We start from the raw sequence: 21,980 nt of genomic DNA, 5'->3' as shown, positions 1-21,980 counted from the left end.
TGTGAATGTGCGTATGGTGAAAAGGACTGGTGTCCCATCCAGGGTGTTTATGCAGATGCCCCAGAGTTGCCCATAGAAACTTGCATGGTTCTAGAAAACTTACAGTTTATGTGCTTATGCATCTAAAGTAAAAGTAAATGATTGCAGTATTATCAATGTAACAATTTTGGTAAATGTACTCTAATTTAATGATAGAGAAGTAGCAGATAAGAACTAGTTAGAAGTCAACACGCTCTAGAATCGGCAAATACCTCAACTTCATAAACTGCTATACGGTTGAAGACGGTTGCTTATTGAGAATGTTTATTATCCGATGCTGCGCTCTAGTGTTTATTTTATGTAATGATGCTTTCATTGTGTTAGGTGGAGCTGTTTTAGGAATCTGACTGCTATATTTCTGCCCTTCCAAACTAGGGGTGTAAGGTGCAGACCCATAAACATAGCTGTTCACCAAAAGCTATTTATCAGCTGTGCTTCCACATCGATTACAGGACATATTATTTACAGGTCTGTCAAATAAAGCCCAAAAGTTTGATGATGATAAAATTGTAGGTAATTCTTTAAAAATCTGGCAGGATGTCTGCAAATTTATAGGAAGTTCTGGCAAATTTACAACTGAATCCAGTCTTCCAGGATATTCCTGCTTTTTGTTGTTCTATTCCTATACTTCTATTTAAGGCTGAGAAGTGCAATGCATGCATATGGTGTAACTTGGACTCTCATCCTTTGATGGACTGTGTCAAGTTCTCGCAGACACGAGGAGCAGTGTCCTTCATCTACAACACACTCCTCAATCATGACTCCTCATTACCACAATATGGGAAAAGAAATTGTCTCCTTATAAACCAAACTGGGACTGGATATGGGAAAGTATTCCTATGATGTCTAAAAATCCTGCCCACTAAGTCATACACTACAAACTTATTCATAAGACCTACACTACTCTTTATATGTTGCGCAGAATGAAACATTTGCCTACTTTTTTTTTGTTCACTTTGGAATGGGAATATTGTGGGGACGTATATGCACATGTTCATGACTGCCGATTCATTAGCAAATTTTGGGATGAGGTTTTCTTAATTCTGTCAGAGTCACGTCACCGAGTTCTTGTTAGACATCCCAGTCTTTGTTTGTTAAATGATGATGCTGACCTTAATTTGAATTCTAATCAACGTATGATCTTTCAAACTGCACTAACCGCTGCCAAGAAAGTAATATTTAAAATTTGGCATGAACCTACATTTCCTGCAGATAAATTGTGGCTCTTAGAACTCGAAACCATTGCACTGCTAGAATGCTCAACAGCAAGAATTAACAAAGATAAACCAAGAAAAATTAAGGCATGGTCACATTTAATTGCTTTCAAATATAATCTCTCAATAGGGCAGCTGAGAAAATTTAAGGTCACCCTAAAGAGGCAGTAGTTGGCATCTTAGGTGTGTGCTAATAGCTTGTGACCCCCTCCTCCCACCCCTACCCTTTATTTATTTGTTTGTTTTCTCCTCTGGTCTGTACATAGTTCTGTTGTGTCATGTACAATGACCATGTTCTGCAATAAAAATAAAAAAATAAATAAAAAAAATCACAATAAAAAAAGCTATTTATTAGTAAAATATATCAACAGGTCTAAGCATTTGTTCATAACATGTGACACAGCTTGTGGCATAAATCCATTCATACATTCCTCTTCACTAATCACTTTAACCTGGTCAGGGGCCTGCTCTCAGGATCACACCAGGGTCTTATGACATGGCGGCGTAGTAGACCAGAGCTGGACAAAGTTTAAAATGATTACGTGATCAAATAAAAAGAAATTAATAATAAGACAACACAGCCATCACAAGTGAGTGAATGACTCAGTGATTGTTTCCCCACCAATGTTAGCATGAACAGAGATCTGTCCACTAAGGAGATGATTATTTAGCTGATGTGAGACTGATGCGGATGCTAATTAACAAAGTGAGGACTCATTTCCTATTGCATACTGCTTAAAATTTGTTTCTTCATACAGTGGAACGTAAATGAAATCTTTAAAGGTACATTCACACCTACAGCGACTGACAGCAGTAATGCGACCGGAGAAAATTCATTTTCAATGAGAGCTTATAGCTGGCCGCAGTGTTACACTGGCGAATTTTATTTAAAAACGCTTTCCCTCCAGGAGGTTTCATTTTAGCAAGAAAACGAGTTTGTTGTCAAAAGTAGAATGCTACCCACTGTTGCTCCACCCACTGATGTCACTATGGCAACCAGTAGTAGGAACGCCTACTGGTGACTTGCAGCGATAAAACCGGTGCATGTGTGAACATACCTTGAACATGGTTTTCTCTATTTTCACTAAAATACTAGAACCTTCCATTTGATTGGGATATACGCAAAAGAAAAAGGTATTACAGCAATGTATTTTGTTTCCAGCTGGATTTTCCCAAACTGTATAACTGAAACATTGTAAAATGTACAAGACAGAATCACAGAGGAGAACTGATTTAATAAAAACTGAATTGAAGTTTTAATGCAAAGAAATAACAACAGTGTGTAGATAGCTTTCAATCATACACATGCAATGCATATAATCCCAAGCAATTGTATACACACACACACACACACACACACACACACACACACACACACATACATACATATACATCCATTTCAATATATTGTATTGAAAAAAAGCTAAATAAATAAATAACAATATAACATTTATTACTCACGGCACATATAGCATACTAGAAAATAAATCATTTTTTTGTTATCGAGTAACCACAAGGATTTAATGTAATACTCCATTTCATGTAAAACTTACACAAACCTAGGTGATCTGTGAAGAAACCTTTGCTTGTGAAGATCAAATTATACAGACACAAGAATAAAGAACTTCATCGTAGCTTCTAGCGCCTTGATTTTATGTTCAAAATAGCAAATAACCTCCTTGATGCTCAAATCACAACTTAAATTAACTTTAGAGAAACAGTAATTACTCAATTCTCTCCAAAAAAACAAACAAACAAACAACAAAACTTCTATACTGCTTTATCCTTTTCAGGGTCATGGGGAAACCTGGAGTCTATCCCAGGGAGCATGGGGACACTCCACGAAAAGAACAAATGACTCGGGTTCCCACTCTCACTGTTAGAGAAGGTACAGGTATCAGTAAAGACCGGAAGTACTGTCAACGTGTGCGTCGTTATTTTCCCTGCTGCACGTGCAGACTACACGCATCGCTGACGTCACTCCGCGGACAACCAATCACATCGCCTACAAACGTGAACCGGAAGTGGTGTCAACGTGTGCGTCGTTATTTTCCCTGCTGCAAGTGTTTTTGTCCTTAAAAAAAAAAACAGAGCTAACCTGTTAACAAAACACGGGATTCTTCCCCTCTTCAGTTAACAAAATGAAACACAACTCTAATGTTCCTGCGTTTCTCACCAAGCTGTGGACTCTGGTGGAAGATTCTGACACTAATGAATTCATTTGCTGGAGTCAGGTTAGATCAAAAAAGTGCTTTGAGGAGAGCAACTTAACCGTTAGCTGTAGCATTGTTAGCTACTAGCTAAGCAATACGACATTTTTATCTACTAACATCAGTTATTTAATCCATTAGATGCTACGTAGATATGTTTCTGTTAGCTCGTTTAGCTAGTAACGGGTATTTAAGCATGTCATGTTTGTTTGTATTGCGGCTGCTAACACAGGCCAGCTAGCTAACGGTACACGCGCACAGTAAAGTGTCCCATTATTATTATTATTATTATTATTATTATTATTATTATTGAATTTATTTTGCTCTCTTGTGGCTAACCAAGTCATACTTTTTGCATTGCAAGAAAAAATAATTACCAAGCTAAGAAACTAGTTATGCAATAACTATAATTTGCATATTCATTGTGTAATTTGCATATCAGGGCGTGTTACATGAAGATACTTAGACTTGAATAAAATAGAAAATATTATAAATATGAAAGTTTGGGATTGAGACAGGCTCGCTCAGACGGTTAAATGCTGCACATTTGAACGCACCTGGAAGTAAAATTGATCCTAAATATTAATAATGGCTTACTCATGGATAGTTATCATTATCCTACTATAACACCCAAGGGCAATGTGATATTTAATACTGGGATTTCTACATTTCTGTCATATGTAACTCAGTAACAACGTTCTGCTCATTCTTATCATTTATAAATGATTAACATGACCTTATTTACTTATTACTGCTTGTTCACTTTGTTGACTTTGTACCCTGTGTAGTGGTTGGTTTGTTTATTTATTTATTTATTTAACTGTCATGAAACATTAAGATCGTTGTTCTTCGTCTTTTGCACGGAGGCCATTTCTGATTAGAGGTCGCGCGATCATGGATTCTGCCAATAACCGGTTAGAGAATGACACCGAAAGAAAAATATTGCTGAAATTTATTACAAAAACGAACAGCACTGACTGTAGCGTGCAAATGTCCTGTGCCTTTTCAAATTAAATAAATATTAACTATGAATAGGTATTAAAGTAAATAAATGATACACATACAAACTGAAGCAAAAAGTAACATGCCAAATAACAAATGCAAATAAAGGCATCCAAAGTCAATAATAAAAAAAACAACACTTCAAATAACACAACAAAATTTGTCAGTGATAGTTTTCTCTCTAGAGGCCACTTTATTTAAAACTGCCTCTAGATGCCACTGTCGTACTGTATAATGACAGCGGACCCTTAACTCGATTTGTGTTTACTTCAATTATGACTTTAGCAGGATTAAGGTTTACGTGGTAGTTTCTTAATCAGAGTATCATCTTAATCGGGTTAATATCGGAATAATGTTGTCCATGTAAACGTACTGAGTGTGTGAACGCTGCTGCAACACTCGAGTCCACCAAAAATCCACCAATAGGATGACACAAAAACTCTCTGGACAACTACAAATACTATAGCGGCAATGATGAAACAAACAAACATGTGAACGGACAGAATAGTACCATCAAGTCACTGCAATCGCACAGTGTTAAACAGGCTTAAAGAACGAATCTCAGAGCGTAGTGGTGGCATCGTTCTTTATTTTACTAAGAATGAGGAAAAGCCTGCATCGGGATGTATTTACGTTACTGATGAATTTTGTAGGAATTGTATAACACGAGTGTGGATGTGTGGCTGTGTAGATTCGAATCGCTACTAACAGACACCATCTTTCTTTCTTACAGGAGGGTAACAGTTTCCTTGTGCTAGATGAGCAACGGTTCGCCAAAGAAATCCTGCCAAAGTTTTTTAAGCACAACAACATGGCCAGTTTTGTCCGACAGCTGAACATGTGTAAGGGAATTCTCATTGTAATTACGTGATCCATTTGTGTTGTCTGTAATTCAGGCTAAATAAAAAAATCGAGTTTGATTTCTTTTCACAGATGGCTTTCGCAAGGTGATGCACATCGACACTGGCATAGTGAAGCAAGAGCGGGACGGACCGGTTGAATTCCAGCATCCTTACTTTCGGAACGGCCGAGACGATTTACTGGAGAATATAAAAAGAAAGGTTGGTTCGGGATGTTCGAGCTGAGCTGGAATTCATGGAGGTTCTAAGAGTGTTGATATTAATTTACGGACTGCGTCCGAGGACAGTCGATATCGATTCAGCAAATCTAATGTATGAAAATGGATTATATTAGGTTCTTGATTATTAACCAGTTTAGTTATAGTTGACTTACATGCACTGACACTGGAGACTCCTCCCATAAATGACCTAAATATTCACTGCCATAGCCTCTCATTCCCCCCTGTGTAGTCTTATTGATGTTTTAAAATGTTAGGAAATATGAATGTCCTTGTCCTGCTTCATTGATGCAAAGAATGAATTTCTGTACTCAAGACTCAGTTGAATGCACCTCAGAGAGTGGTTCATTCTTTTTCTCCTGAGTTTTAAGGTGAAGACTGAGCAAACTGCATATTACGTAGGTTTTACAGACTGCGCACGAAATCTATGTCCAAACGTTCCATCCGTGTCTTAGGTCTCCAGTGCCAGACCAGAAGACAGCAAACTGAGGCAAGAGGATCTGTCCAAGATTCTGTCTAGTGTTCAAACCGTGCACGACAAACAGGAAAACATGGACGCCAGGCTCGCCACTTTAAAACGGTAAATCAAGGTTGCTGTAATATTGAATCTCTACGTGCTTTTCCAAGTATTATTGCGCATGCGTACCACGATGCGGTGATACTAATAATAACGAGTGTCTCTCTCGTTCCGTTTTCGGTCGTCGTTTTCATTCAGCGAGAACGAGGCTCTGTGGAGAGAGATGTCCGATCTCAGGCAGAAGCATGCGCAACAGCAACACGCTATAAAAGAGGTACGTCAAATCCAATCAAAATCATTGGTAATTGGTACAAAGTGCATGATGTTTCTGTTCTTCTTTCTTTTCTTTCATGTTAGCTTGTGCAGTTCATCATCACGCTGGTCCAGAATAACCGTGTGCTGAACTTAAAACGCAAGAGGTAGCTTTCGTTTTTATATCTTTTTATATTTTATATGCTTTAGGTCCTTTTAATAGCTGAATTCTGCCTGTTGTCAAGAAAGATCTACCTTTCACATGATTTCTGTTTATTTATTTTAGTTTACTGTGTCTAGACTCCTGGCTTATTTCTCTTTTTTGTCCCCTCCCCCCCCTCCCCTCAATGTCACAACCAGACCTCTGCTATTGAGCAGCAATGGAAAGAAGTCAAAATTCATTTCCCAGATCTACGAGGAACCAGTGGACCACAGCAACGTATGTATTTGTCCATGCTGTATTCACATTATGCGGTTGAAGTGGCACAAGCCTTGATAATGATTTTAACTGTGTAAAATGCTGGGTCATGAGAACTGGAGACTCTTCCAGGAAAGAATTGTCTCTGCAAATGCAAAATAACAATTAACCTTAATATGAGGCTCTAAATAGAACTCTATTGTACGCGTTCAGATTTCAGACTTGTATCTGGATATGGGTTAGGTCACGAGAATCATCGTTATTTTCACAATGATTGGAAACTTATTCATGTACACGGGTGCATTTTAAAAAAAAAAAAAAAAAAATTACATTTTTTTTTTCTCGTAATTTAATTCAAAAAGTGGAACTTCCATATATTTTAGATTCATTACACAAAGTGAAATATTTCAAGCCTTTTTTTGTTTTAATCTCGATGACTACGGCTTACAGCTCACGGAAATCAAAAATCCAGTATCTCAAAATATTCAAATAAAGAATTTATAATACAGAAATGTCAAATTTATGAAAGTTAGACTTTTTTTTAAATTAAATTATGGGGGGGGGGAATGAACTTTTCCACGATATTCAAATATTTTTTTTAGATGTACCTGTATATTAATTTAGCTACATCATATAATTGTGGAATCATCCTGTTAATCTCTCTGCCCCTCTCTATCTCTCTCTATCAGTCTGCAGTCAGTGGTCTGAAGAACAACACTGACGTTGCCGATGATGTCATCATCTGTGATATCACGAACGAAGACGCAGAAGTCACAGTGGACACAACGAGAGTGGTAGATGAGGGGTAAGCTCTGTGTGTTTTGAGTTTTTTTCCTAATCAAAGTGGAGCTCTTTATCTTATTACACTTACTGCATTTGGCAGACACTTTTATCTAGACAGAGACGTCTACATTACAGAAGTCGTCTCCTTTCAAAAACATATCCTCAGGGTCTAGCTAAATCCCTGTTAGAGAGTACTTAGTACAATATGGACACCAAAAGTCAAGGGTTTTTATATTTCAAGTAAATAAACGCGTCTCTACCCTTCATTTACACTAGCAAGCTACGTGCTGTGGATTTCGCTCTAGGTGATGTCATAGATGTGTTTCTTCGTTTAAAATTGGGAGGGTAGAAATAAAGCTACTGCTCTACGTCATACCCAAATTTTAAAAAAAAATTCAATAACAATTTCAGTTGTTTGACTTGGAACTCTGTGTTGCATTTAAAAAAAGAAAAAAAAAGAAAAAAAAAAAGTGTTTATATATATTTTTCTGTAGGGATGTTGAAATAATTGAGGTAGACTGTGACAACAGTGAGACCACAGAAAAGGAGAGCACAAATGGACAGATACCAACAGACACTACTTTTCAAGCTGAAGGCGAAACATCCAGAAGCTCCGACAACAACCAACCAACCAGCAGCGCCTTGCAATTAAACCAATGTTCAGTTCTGAGTCAGGAGGACCCTGTGAAGATGATGGACTCCATCCTCAATGAGAGCGGCACCATTTCTCAGAACATTAACCTTTTGGGCAAGTAAGTCAGAAACGGACTGCATCCATTTGCTGGAGCTTTATAGACCTTCTCCAATGCTGGAGCCAGGGCTTGTTCAGAAAACTAGTAAACCTGTTTAATGGTATAGTTCTCAACCCTGTAGTAGTAGGATTGGACTCTCAATCAAAAACACATCCTCATGCTAGCCCATTAGGTCAGCGACTAGGAATACCATTAACCCTCCTGTTATGTGTGTGTGTGTGTGTGTGTGTGTGTGTGGGGGGGGGGGGGGGTGTTTGGTTGGTTGTATCCATTATGTTATGGGTCAAAATGACAGTTTAAGTGCACACAAAAACAGCAAAGAACAGCTCAGAAAGAGAAAGAGAGAGATTAACCAATATTTCAGACATCTCAAATGTGGGAATGGATGAAATTGACCCTTAATAGAATAGGAGGGTTAAACAGTCTGGGATTAACGTGATCATTAAGCTAAAATTAAATGTGCACCCCCTGTTGAATGTCTGAAGGAAGTATTTATTGTATTATTATATAGCTAATGTTGTAAAAAAGCAGCCATTTTATATTATTGGCATTAATTAAGGAAAATGAAAGAAATAAAGAAAGAAAGCAAGCAAGCCAATGCAGACTTGGAAATTCAAAACAAATTAAACAAACCATTCAATTCTAACAAAAGAAATACAGCCGGATAAACGGAGGACGGGCCGGTCTGTCAGCTGTCTGGGCACTTTTATGGAGTTTTGTGGGCATCACTACATGTAAATAATCTGTGTCTGGTACACGCTTCGCACTTCACAGGTGATCAGTATACACGTGGGAATACGAAGGACATCAGCATTCCCGAAAATTTTAGTTCAGCTTGGCTTACGCAAACATTTACACGCAACTTTACTAAAAGATTGATACATGAAGCTGAAAATGAGTAGAGACAGGCCACTGTGTCAGATATGAAACGAGGCACTCACATGATGCCTATATAACATAAGGTCAGTCCTTCAGTAGAAAAAGAGCCAGTCGACTTGCTGGTAAAAACGTTAGCGGAAAACACCTGACTTATTAGGTTCTTTTCTCTGCCACTTCAAACAGAAAAGAGTGAAGGTATGAATCCAAATGCTACTGTAAATTGCCCTAGGTGTGGCATTGTTTATCAACCAGTATGGTCTCTTGAACAGAGTTGAGCTGATGGACTACTTGGACAGTATTGACTGCAGCTTGGAAGACTTTCAGGCCATGCTGTATGGAAAACAGTTCTCCACCGACTCCAGCGTTCTACAGGTTTGTGCGTGTGATGGTGAACATGAGCTGATCTCTGCCCAGCCATCTCCTATGTCTCGCTTCCATTAGAAGCACCTCTCTGTTCATTTTCATTTTCTATAGCGTCACAGTTTCATATTGTGTACAGATCTCATGATCGGGTCGCCTGCACTGATACAGCGAGTCCTGTCCGTTAGGCTTTTCATATAACCGAAGTCCAGCATTTAAAAGAAAACTTTAATTTAAGTGATGAATGGCAAGGCACTGTCTGATGTTATGATTTACCCGATTCATCCTTGTTATCTTCGCCACAGGAAACCGGCTCAAACTCAAAAGGTGGAGATGTTTCTGCTAAGACTGAGAAAGACAATGGAGGTAATTGTTAACATATTCCTCATCAGGTGCCTATTGGGTTCTCTGAGCTGTGAAAGTTAGTTAAGAACCGCGTCATGAATTTAAACTGGAAAGGTCAGTTCAGTGGCCGTAGCCTTTCAGGACCTGCATTTGTATTTACATATACTCATTCGACACTTTTTCTTGTAAGCGACGTACACATGAGACATAATACAGTGCAAGTGTAGAGTTAACCCTCCTGTTATGTCGGGGCGGGGGGAAGTTACATCCATTATGTTATGGGTCAAAATGACTTCCGCAGTTTGAATTCAATTCCACTTTATTTGTATAGCGCTTTTTACAACGGACATTGTCTCAAAGCAGCTTTACAGAAATGTATAAACACAGGATACAGATTTTAAATGTGTGGATTAACCCCAATTGAGCAAGACGGTGGCGAGGAAAAACTCCATAAGATGATATGAGGAAGAAACCTCATATTACCATCTGAAGAGATATTTGCACAAAATTTCATTAGCCCAAATGAGGAAAAAGTCAAATTTGACCCATACCATAATAGGAGGGTTAAACAGTCTGGGATGAATGTGATCATTAAGCCAAAATTACATTTACACACCCTGACACCTGTGTTGAGTATCTGAAGTTAGTTTTTTTATTTGTGCATTGGACCTACAATATTATTCTTTTAAAACATCTACTAAAACCACCTCCTACTTGTACTCGAGTAGTTATTTGGATGATTTTACTTCATTTAGCTCTCTAGTCTGATGTAACATTGTTTTGTTAATTAGAAGGTAGAGCCAGCTTTCTACCATAGTTAGGCAAATAAGAAACAAATCAGCTGCTAATTTTCTGAAATGCCAGCCAAATTCCTGCAGAAACATTTCATTTGCTTTGGCTTGAGCAAGCATTTATACACTATTAATAAACTCCTGATAACTGAGGCCCACTGTCGGAAACCAGAGAAACGACACCGTTTGAGGCGAGAGCGTGAGGATTTAGTTTGAATGTTTTACTGGTTGCTTGAAGCCTAATAGGTCCGAGGCTAAACTAAAGATGCAAACGTCAGACACGAATCACATCCTGGCTAACTGATTATATTTTAAAGAAAGTATGTACATTTTAATTTTGACCAAAGTGTTCTTTAGGCAATCCTGGAATTTTAACTCAAACTTCTGATGATCAGCACAGAGCCTTTCAACATAATTGTTCCTGTTTCAGATAAACAGTTGATTCAGTACACCAGCTGTCCCCTGCTGGCCTTCCTGGATGGTTGCAGTCCTCTCCCGTCGGTTTCAGAACCACAGCCTGAAGATCTAAACCAGGCTTCAGGGAAAGAGAACACAGAAGACCCAATGGACTTTCTGCAGTCATCCCTGCAGAATGTAGAGGCTCCACGCAGCTCAATGATCCGTCTCGAGCCCCTGACTGAGGCAGAAGCCAGCGAAGCCACACTCTTCTATCTGTGTGAACTGGACTCGGACGTGCCTCCTGCTGACCCGCCACAACTCGATATCTAATGATGGAAAAAAGCAAAATGGACCAGACTGGGGTTTTGTTTGTTTTTCTTGTACATATTCATCAAAATGATCTATTTATTTGAAGCAATTTTTGGTACATTTCTTCTTGCATTGACATTCCATTATGTCACGTCTGCTTTTTGATCTTGTTCACTCTTGTCCTGGATAAACGAGGGTTACATCACAGCAAATTTGTTAGATGAGCTTGTAGATTTTTTTATTTTTTATTTTGTGTTTCCTTTTTTTATATTGAATCCTGTGACCGTGAGATTGGTTTGGGTTACAGTCATGTGACATGGTATAGAAGTGCCTGCCCTCAGATCTCTGTACATAACAGTACTCTTATTAGTTCAATAATGTTCTGAAAGTACAGTGATTTGCCTTTCTGTTCATGCTTTGTCAATATCCCAAGCTTGATCATGGTATTAAAGAAGTTGCAAGGAATTCAAGCCTCTCCTCATTGTTGTTTCGATGTGCAAAACCCAAAATCTGAAAACCTAAAAGCTTAAAATGACTTCCATTAGTGTCAGTCTGTATGATTTGGTGGCTGTATTATTCGAAAGCTACCTGATCGTAGCAATCATCACTCTGCCCTCTTCCGCGGACACCGTCGCCTGGTCCCGCCCTCTTCCGCGGACATTCTTAAATATCCTGTCTGCTCCAACAGATGCTCTTGACCAATCTTGTCCTTTCCTGCAGACCCTCTTGATCATCGTGCCTGCTCCTGCAGAAAATTAGAGCAATCTCACCCTGTCCCCTGGTTAGTGTTTACACCTATTCGCAATATGTTCAGACAAACTTAACATTATTTTGTTTACCAAAATATAAACAAATTGGTAACGACTGTAACCCTACAAAGACTAAAGCAGATACTGAAGATGAATCAATGCAGTAATAACCGTGAAGGTAGACTACACTCATTCATCTTAATAAACATGGCTTTTATTTTTTCCTTTCATTATCTCACCACCCAGTCCCATGTGCTTGAGAGTAAAAAGTCCTTTTTATGTCCTTGGATCCCAGTACCAATGCATACCTGCTGTACACACTATTCAGTGTGTGTAATATGGTGATAAATACAGCACTCACTGATACTCATTCTGTTGGTCAACAATAGCTGCGTTTACATGGACAACAATAATCCACTCTTAATCCGATGAAGACCATGCTCTAATTAAGAAACTACCATGTAAACAGCAATTTTTACTTACCTTAATCCAATTAAGGTCATAATCGAAGTAAGCAATAATCTAATTAAGACAGGTGGAGTACTCCTGTTTTAGTCGCATTATGGACGTGTAGTAGTGACATGTAAACACCTTAATCACATTATGAACGTCGTGTGAGAGTTTTCACCGCATTTTGCGACAGGATACGATCACACACGGCAGTTTTACGGCGAACAAGAGAGTTCGGCTGTGCCCCAAATCGCATACTTTCCTACTATAGGCCTGTAGTGGGGGAAAATACATGTATCTCGACTACTATATAGACGGTAGCTACGCGATTTGGGACACACCCACCGCTTCAAGCAGTTGTCTATTAGCATTTACAGCACGACAAATAATTAACCGCACTTAGAGCCTTCGTAAAAATAATAAATAAAAACTGTATACGGTCCCATAACGAAGACCAACTGTATGTCGATACGTGAAATTCTGGAGGGACGTCGGACGGCGTGGCGCGGTGACGTAATGACGCGGGCTGTTAATCTAATTATGATCTTTTACATGTAAAACGGGAACATGACTGGAGTATTCTAAAAGCGACTCATGTAAACACCTTAATAAAATTATTGTCTTACTCAGAGTAAGGTCAATAATTAGATTACTGCGGTCCATGTAAATGTAGTCAATCTTTGGACAGTGTCTTCTCTGAGCTGAGCTAGTATCATTAACTGAAAGAGGAAGTAAAAGACACGGGGTAGGGCCTTCATCGCACATTTTTCTGCTTCCGTGTCCAAGTGAAAATGTCATCGAAACAGTTAAAAAAAAAAGAAAAAAAAAAAAAGGCTACAATAATCACAGGGCAGTGATGGGGGTTTTAAACCTTTAATGATTAAGACAAGATAGATTACAACGCACATGTCAAAAGGACAAAAAAAAATAAAAAAATACACTTAGGCATCAACACCAATAATGTTACTTAACAGCAGCTACTAGACTATTACCTCCAGCAGGCTGGTAACACACATCTACATGGTATAGAAGCAAAGTATACGTATGAAATTATAACATACATCTTAAAATGAGTTTGTAAAGCAATGAATCAGTGCAAGAACATTTCCACTACGATAAAACTTCAAAACTCAACTAACCTGTGCAAGTTGCAAAAAGGATTAGCACTGTGGCATTTTGCAGTCCTAACTAACCAAAAGCCTGGAAATTCATTAACATGCACCAAACTGCTAACACTGAAGTTAATAAAACAGTATTTCACATGGGCGACGGAAATCATGTCCTAAATGTCGTGTTTTCAGGAATGAAAGAAAAAAAAACAAAACACAGCAAATCTAAACTTCTACTTAGCAACGATACTTGCTAAATCTGCAATACTGCACTCTTACGCCCGTTCTACAAGAAATATTAATAAAAACGACGTGTGACATTCCTATAGATCCAGGAATAAACTTAAAGCAAACGTTTCAACAGTCCTGTCAAAGCCCAAGCCAATTAAATCATAATGTTTTCCAAGAATCTCTCCTGATCTTTCTTTCAGGATGCGTACATGAATAATCCCGTACTTAAAAACTCAATTCTGGCTAATTGTTTTGACCGCTTATAACGACGTACAGCACAAATAAATATCACTACTTTACATGCAACAGTTAAACCAAAAACTGAGGATTAACCACACAGGAATGCACCAGCTTCAGCTATTTACAATTATGAACCAACTTGCCCTTCATTTACAGGCGGATATTCACAATGATGAAGGGTTTAAGTTTGCGTAAAGCTTGTTTTCTTCTGCCTCGTCAGTCGAAGTCGCGGTTGGTGAGGACGAGCGGAGCCACCAGGGTCCACACGTACAGCGAGATACAGATCCAAGTGGACGAGATCTTCACCCACACCGACGGCCACTTGCTAGTCATTGCCTCGTAGTTGGCGTCGGGGCTGGAAAGATTGACAGAATGCAGATGGAATTTGAACCCGGGACGTTTAGGAGTTATTTTGTTGCCGATGGCAAACGGAAATACACAAACAGAGCCGGTGAAAACGGGGTCGCATTACAGATCTTTCAAAAGGTTATTTATTCATCTATTTCCACCACGCTTTAAACCCTGTTTCAGATTTCCAGGATATAATACTATATAATTCATAACATTTTTTAAATGTCAAGTTAGAGAGCAACTGCATAATTCCTAGTCCTGAAGACTTTCCCATGGTGGGAAACCTAAAGTTAGGGCTTTACACCCGAGACGCCTTCCATAGGAATATGTTAAACGTCTCCTCATAGAAAATTCACAATATTAAGAATTACACTTTTTACATCAATCAAACATATTCTCAATGCCTTGGTTATATAATCCAGAATAAAGCATAATGCTTAAGATATTAAACAGGAAAGGATTGTGAAAATCTGGATTGCAGGACTTGTTTATAAATGTTTAGGTTCTAGCGCTGGCATACCTGTACCAGTTGGTCAAAGTCATCATGATGTAAAGAGAGGCCAGGAAGAGCATGAAGTGGAAGAAAGAGTAGCTGTACGTGACGCCATCCTTCTCGTTGTCTATGGCCCGGTTTGAATCGTCTCCCTCATCAAAATTCTCCGGCGCCGGACCGTCCTCGATCAAAGCAGACTCGTCACTAGTCAGTGTCAACTTGTTGACCTGAGTGTTGCTGGAATTGCGGATGCTGAAAAGAAAAGAAAAAAAAAACATCATAAGCGCTGATAAACAAAACGGTCATGCGCGTTTTTTTCAAAAGTGACTGTGGTGTTTGATGCTAGAAACAAACGGTGACTTACCTGGAATACAAAACACACATCAGGAACAGGATCAATCCCACAATGCCCTGGGCATCCCACCACTGAACCACGTGACCTTCTTCAGCTGGGGTGGTGCTGTTCAGGCCAATAATGCCCAGAAGACTCGGGTTGCACTTGCGATCTAAAAAAAACAAGAAGCCATATTTATTCAGTACGTATTTAAAAAAAAAAATAAAAATAAAAAACAAGCCGTAAATGGCTTTGTATTAAACTAGCTCAGGAACATTACCAGGCTCATTGGTCATTGCAGACCAGGTCAGATACATAGTGTACAGGGTGACGACAGAGGACTGCAGGAGACCAGATCTGGGCTGGGACTCCTAAATGAAAAAAGAAAAAGACAGAAATAGATTTTTTTTTGTGGGTTTTTTTTTTTCTCCCCCAATTCAATTCAAATGCAATGAAAAGATCAACAATCCTCCTTCCTCATCCTCACAACTGACCCCACGCTATCTACTGAAACTAAGGGTGCATCCCAGAACTCTAATTAATGCCTCCTCCTAATGTCCTTCAGCCTGTGACCCGGAAATCAATAATCAAACCCGACATCTTTGAAGACGGACCGATTGCACTAAACGAGATCGAGGAGCAGATAAGATAAGATCACCTTATATATGTATATATATATATATATATGTATTTTACAGTTTTGTAATGTAAACCTCTCCTGAAAATGTCCATTCCAATAAATAATGCATTTATATGCAATAATACATGCATGTCGAACATGTGCAGTCATGTTTTCATTGATGTTTATAATCACGGCATGTCGTATATGTATACGTACGCTCGCTTCGTCCTGTCTGTAAAGCGTTCGCCCTGTGAAGTCTCTTTAGGGCGAGTCTTCGCTGACTGAGGACATCTCATTTATCAACCAGCCTTGATTTATATAGCACTTTTCATACGAACAGAATGTAACACAAACTGTTTTACATGTTAAAATACCAATACGCCACCCCACCATCAACACACAAAGCATTCAATACTATAAATAAAAGGTTATAAATAAAGAGACTCGAAAAAGACTAAAACACTCAATTAAAAGCCAAACTAAAAAGGAAGGTATTCGGCATTGGTCCTCGATTGTTTTCGCCTCTAGTTTCGCATCCTCAGAGGGAGGAGCTACACGGCAAGGAAGTGAAACAAGGAAACACGATTACAGACATGACATGTATTTTAAGGGAAAGTGGTAGGGCTCATCAACTATGAACAGATTTTATAAACATATTATAAAGGCTTGTTTTCCCGAATGTAAATAGCACCACTAAACTAATAATAAACCATTTGCGATTAACAGTGTTGCGCTCACACCTTGCAAACAGGCAGCCAATGAAACTACTGCACCAATTAAATACAAAGCAATGACTTCATACGCTTGTTTAATCGAGAGTCCGTTACCTGAATTTTGGGCAAGATGGACATGACGGAGGCTCCCACACACAGCAGCATGTTGACGCTGATGAAGGCCTTGTTCTCAGTGCAGCCGTCAGTGTGGGTGTAGTACACATAGAACATCACCAGAGACACGAAGGACAGGGCGTAGTTCACGGCTGTGGCAGTAAGAAGAGCTGCAGAGCACAGGTAACAGAAACGGAAAAATATTATGAGCACATTAACTACTATTAGTTAGCACAACTCTCTGCAATACCTTTAATGTTGTACAAAACACAATACATTTCTTTGTACATAAAAACTCTCGCTGTTTTCAAATGAGATGGAAATTATTTTCCTGGACTGCTTTTCGTACTTTTCCAAACGTACTGAATTCCCAGGACAAAAAGAAGGAGTCAAAAAGAACACCCAATAATTATATTATTTAAAATAAAAATAAAAACCTTAACACAGCTACACTACCAGTCAAAAGTTTAGACAAAATTATTCTTTATTATTATTATTATTATTATTATTATTATTTCCTCAACATTTTAGAATAATAATAAAATCATCAAAACTCTGGAGTGACACAAATTGAGCTATGGGAATTATTTTGTGATAAAAAAAATTCAATAAATCTAAATAATTTAATATTTTATCATCTTCAAAGTCGACACCCTTTTCACCTAGAATTTCCAGAAATGAATTCTTGGCGTTTTCCCGAACGATTTCTTGAGGAATTTCCCTGAGAAGCTTTTTAAACAGTATTAAAGGAGTTCCCACCGACGCTGGACTCTTATCGACTGCTTTTCGGAATATTTCCCTCCGAGTCATCCGTTTAAAAACAGATTTATTTTGTAAATAAAATATTAGTTTTCTAATGAAAGAAAATGAATATGTCGACACGATTATATTTTTGTCTACGACACCGATTTCACACGTTTAATCACACACCTTCAGATCAAAAGGTTTTTAACATCATGAGAAACATTTCGTCAACTGTCCACAAACTTTTGACCGGTAGCGTACGTGTGTACACGGCTTGTTTCTCGTGCTTACCTGCATACCAGCAGCGAGAGTTTCCCTCCTCCATCTTCTCCACCCAGGACTCGTTCCAGGAGTGAGCAAAGTCAATCAGAAGCACCAGCTGAATCAGAATGAAACAGAAAGCGCCAGCCATGCCAACGTAGAACCACACTAAAAGACGAGCACGAGAAACCATGTTAGTTTCCTGGTACGCTGGAGAAAATGGTGCTTTGGCTCTTCATGCAGTCGGTGCAATGGTTATGTAATTATGAGCATCATGACTGAAATCCTTCTTACCGGTTGTAAAAGGACCCTCGGGAATGAAGAACGCTCCAACACTAATAGCAGTGGCAGCAGCAAACTTGAAGAACCAAAACCTGCAAGGAATTGGAAAGAAAATGATCAGATAGGCTTTGACTTACAAATGATATATATATCCAGTCTAATCTACCATCAGCTCCATAAATATTTGATTATTATTTGCTAAGTAGTTCACGTACCCGTTATGCAGAGAAGCTCGTGGATCTTGGCTGCTCTTGACCTTGATCATAAGGAGCGAGAACAGGAGGAAGAACATGGCCATGCCAAAGCACACACGGTACACTGCCTTGTAGCCCACCAGCACGTCGCAGTTCACGTGACCCTTAACGCCTGGGATCGAGGTTCCCATTCCACCTTCACAAAAGCCTGGAATCTGCAGTCCAACGCAATATCGAACATTTACTAATGAGTTCTTGTTCTCAGCAATACAGTTGGAAAAGATTGAAATGATTTTTAAAAACTTTATAGACATATATATATATATATACATACACATATATATATATATATATAAATAATATATATAAAAAGAACCTTCTTGAGCTGTCCCTCCATGCCAGGCATCAGCAAGATGCAGGCGATGCCAACTCCCAGAAGCAGGAAGAAGGAGTAGATGAGCCGCGTGACTGTGGAGTTGTTTCCACTGGGGCAACATCTGCACAGAAGGCAAGGAGCGCTGCCACAAAGGCAGGGGATCTAAAAAGAAAGAAAAGGGTTGTATTTCAGAGTTTAGTCTAATTGCCTTACTTTGCTAAATGGATTATTTTATTTTTTTGTATGTCAGTTTTGATAAATGGGCTGAAGCAGAAGATGAATTTGACAAACCGGAGATGATGACGACATTAAATATTGAGAAATGTAAGAAAAAAAACATCACAAGGAATTAACACCAGTTTAATCAGAGCGAGCATCCTAAAGATCTATATATAAAATAACTAACAAAAATTTACGGTTATATTTTATAATTTCAGTCAAATTTTGCAATGAAAAACATAAACAACAGATTTAACTTCTCAATGATGGAAAGCGATCATGGTATAAGCGGGATAATCCACAGCTAGGTGTGCGTTACACCATTTTAATGCACTCCGCTTCACGTCAGGTGGTTCTTTGCCTCTATATCGTGCATTAAAATCGTGTAACATAAACCTGGCTGTGGATTATTCCTTTGTTATACACATGCCAAATCAAATCTGATATCGATCCAGAGCTTTAAACCTGGTATACTACTAGTACTCCTCGGATTAATGCATCACTGTTCATGACGCATGGTGAGTATCGTGTCATCTAAGAAAGTAGTCTGTAAATAAAACCGTGGTTTCCGTGATGTCTACAAAAATGCATTCTTTAACAAGGTGAAAAAAATAATAATAAATTTATCGTGATACTGAGATCATATCACTTTGTCCAACCATAAACAACCATTACATAAACAAGCAAGCGTTTCCCTCAGTCTGGTGACTAATCTAGATTAACATTTAATCCATACTAAAACAACCAAACTGTTGTAATAATATTCAATTTTTTAAAAAAGGCGTATTACGTGTCCAGCTAACGATATGACGTCATGCCACAAATACCGGAAATGTCACCTAAAATTAAGTCGACACAAATATTTGCTAAAGTGAAACTAAAAACAAGCTAATCTTGTTTTCTGTACTTGTCAACGAGTGCACACGTGTTTGTAGCTATTTCTGTCTTGTTAACACCTGACACATGATATTTGTTTTGCTTGCTGTGGCGCAACACAGGCGCACACACACAAAAAAAAAAACACGCCAAGCTATGCTATGCTAGGCTAGGCTATGATATGCTATGCTAAGAATGGCGTAATCACAATAACAATACAGGTTAGCTCGGGTTTGCCGTGCTTCCCATGTCTAATCACATGAGCGAATATGAATATGAAGATAATATCCGATACAGTTCAAATATGATCTTGTCATCTGAGTTAAACAGCGACAGTTAAAAGGTTAATAACATTAACTAGCTAGAGCACAGCGCTGAGAATATCTCCAGGCCAGAGGAACCACCCAGTAAACATGTAAAGCCGACAGAAAACGAGCTTGACAGCCGACTATCTAATGTATTGTACTGAACAGATGTACAAAAATGAAAAGAACACAAGTATTTAAACATCATTTTACAACTCGTAATAATTTAAAGGTGTAAACAGGTCGTTTAAATGCAAGTCACGATGAAACGAGTCACCATTTCATACTGCTGCTATCATTATTATTATTATTATTATTATTTTATTTCATATAATGACAAATTTTCCAGTGATAAGAATGAGTTAATGTTGTACATCTCTATTTTCTGGCTGTTATTAATCCCGATTAAAATGTGAAAACATACCCAACTCGCCATAGAACAAAGCCCAAGAACAGAGCCCATCTTTTCACTGCAGAGTCTGACGGCAAAATACCGAAGATGGCTGCGGTGTGTTTACAGAAAATGAAACGGCGCAATATCAGCATTTCAGTGTAAAAGTCGAAGGGTTGACGTATGCTATGTGTATTTTAATGGGGTACAACAAGTGGGACTTAAAAAAAATACTTTTGGTTCGGCCAAGCCAAAAATAAATCAATCAATAAATAAAATCCCTACTTCTTTCATTGGTGCTAGACAGGGGGAGTTGGGCTAACAAGGCTAGCCCACCAGTCTCTCAAAAATAAAAAAATAAAAACCTACGTATAATATCGTTTTTGGCACCCACACCAGCTTATCTGCTGCTAACAAATGTCTTGAAGTGGATTATTTTGGACTTTTCTGAAACCAACCATAAGTGCAACAGCACTGCCAATGCACTTAACTTGACGCCAACGGCGTCGACACTGAGGCCTCCATCGCCTACAAGTCCAGTCCTACTAGTTATTGATTTGTATGCTTGAATTACTCTTAAAATATACTTCAACAGGAAGGAAGCTATTGAAGAAAACCAATTTCAATTTGACCTTGCTGTGACCTTGTCCCTATTTGGGTCATTTCCAAAATCTAATACCTCCATGCTGAAAAAAAAGAATCCCAATAGAAACCTTCTCAGAAATTCTAATGGTTTCCACTACGAATACTATTACTAGTCATTAGCTAACCTTTTAAAAGCATTAACATTACCATGATCTTTTCTGGATGATCAAAATGCTGCAGATTCACCAGAAGTAAGATGCTTGAGGAATGCTGGAGACCAAGACCAAGCGACAGGGTAGAGTCAAAGAGAATTTTATTTATTTTTTTTACATTCCAGAGAGAGCGATTACACGATTCAGTTTGCAGTTACCATGGCAACAACGCATGCTCTAAACCTATCCTGGAAAATAGCAGGTTTAGCAGAGTTAAGCCCAGCTGCATCTAAACCATTTAAAGAGCTGGGAGTCTTAGTATATGTTTAATTACTGTTATAAATGTCCTGCCATTTTATTGAACACTGTACAGATATACATGTTAACCAAGTTACACTTTTAAAAAAGGCATCAAATACTAATACAGTATTCACAATACTGTCTAAATACGGCATAGTGCACTATTTGTATTTACTTTTTATTTACTGTTTATATTTTTACTTTTGGGCGGACGGTGGCTTAGTGGTTAGCACGTTGAAAAACAACAACTGTTTTCCTCTGTTGGAAAACAGACATGAGTTCACTATCCGATCGACCAGGCGTCTGCTCCTTGGTGCCCCAGTAGTTTCTGAGACTTCACGCTCCAGCTTACTGTCCCAGAAGCTCCAGCTTCCACTTCCACAGGCACTGTTCCTGTCCAGATGTGTAATGTAATATAGTGTTGATTATTTATTTTTCCAGTAGTTTGGTAAGCTATTTTCTGATTACAATTACATCTAGAGATTATTTCCATCACTTACCCAGAGGGAGTGGGTGGAGCATATTGAGCATCTCCTGAACG

At 38.5% G+C, this 21,980-nt stretch overlaps 2 protein-coding genes across 2 annotated transcripts; one reads left to right on the top strand and one right to left on the bottom strand.

Annotated features, from left to right (window-relative positions):
• Positions 1-3,275: 3,275 nt before the first annotated feature.
• hsf2 (heat shock transcription factor 2) lies at positions 3,276-13,871 on the top strand. The gene is made up of 12 exons (XM_017456146.3): positions 3,276-3,487; positions 5,199-5,307; positions 5,399-5,526; positions 5,999-6,123; positions 6,259-6,334; positions 6,418-6,479; positions 6,673-6,751; positions 7,420-7,535; positions 8,008-8,265; positions 9,414-9,516; positions 9,810-9,870; positions 11,071-13,871. The coding sequence occupies exons 1-12, from the start codon at positions 3,395-3,397 to the stop codon at positions 11,367-11,369; spliced, it is 1,509 nt and encodes a 502-aa protein (XP_017311635.1). The 5' UTR covers positions 3,276-3,394; the 3' UTR covers positions 11,370-13,871.
• On the bottom strand, positions 13,405-20,592 carry serinc1 (serine incorporator 1). Its single transcript, XM_017456147.2, has 10 exons — positions 20,436-20,592; positions 18,612-18,773; positions 18,257-18,450; positions 18,054-18,133; positions 17,790-17,927; positions 16,755-16,924; positions 15,586-15,676; positions 15,336-15,477; positions 14,999-15,223; positions 13,405-14,482 (listed from the first exon to the last, which is right to left on the bottom strand). Exons 1-10 carry the CDS (start codon positions 20,472-20,474, stop codon positions 14,344-14,346), a joined length of 1,380 nt encoding a protein of 459 aa, XP_017311636.1. The 5' UTR covers positions 20,475-20,592; the 3' UTR covers positions 13,405-14,343.
• Between the last annotated feature and the right edge of the window lie 1,388 nt (positions 20,593-21,980).

Source organism: Ictalurus punctatus, chromosome 25, assembly GCF_001660625.3.
Source record: "Ictalurus punctatus breed USDA103 chromosome 25, Coco_2.0, whole genome shotgun sequence".
Taxonomy (NCBI): Eukaryota; Metazoa; Chordata; class Actinopteri; order Siluriformes; family Ictaluridae; genus Ictalurus; species Ictalurus punctatus.
This window is presented reverse-complemented; position numbering and strand designations above follow the sequence as displayed.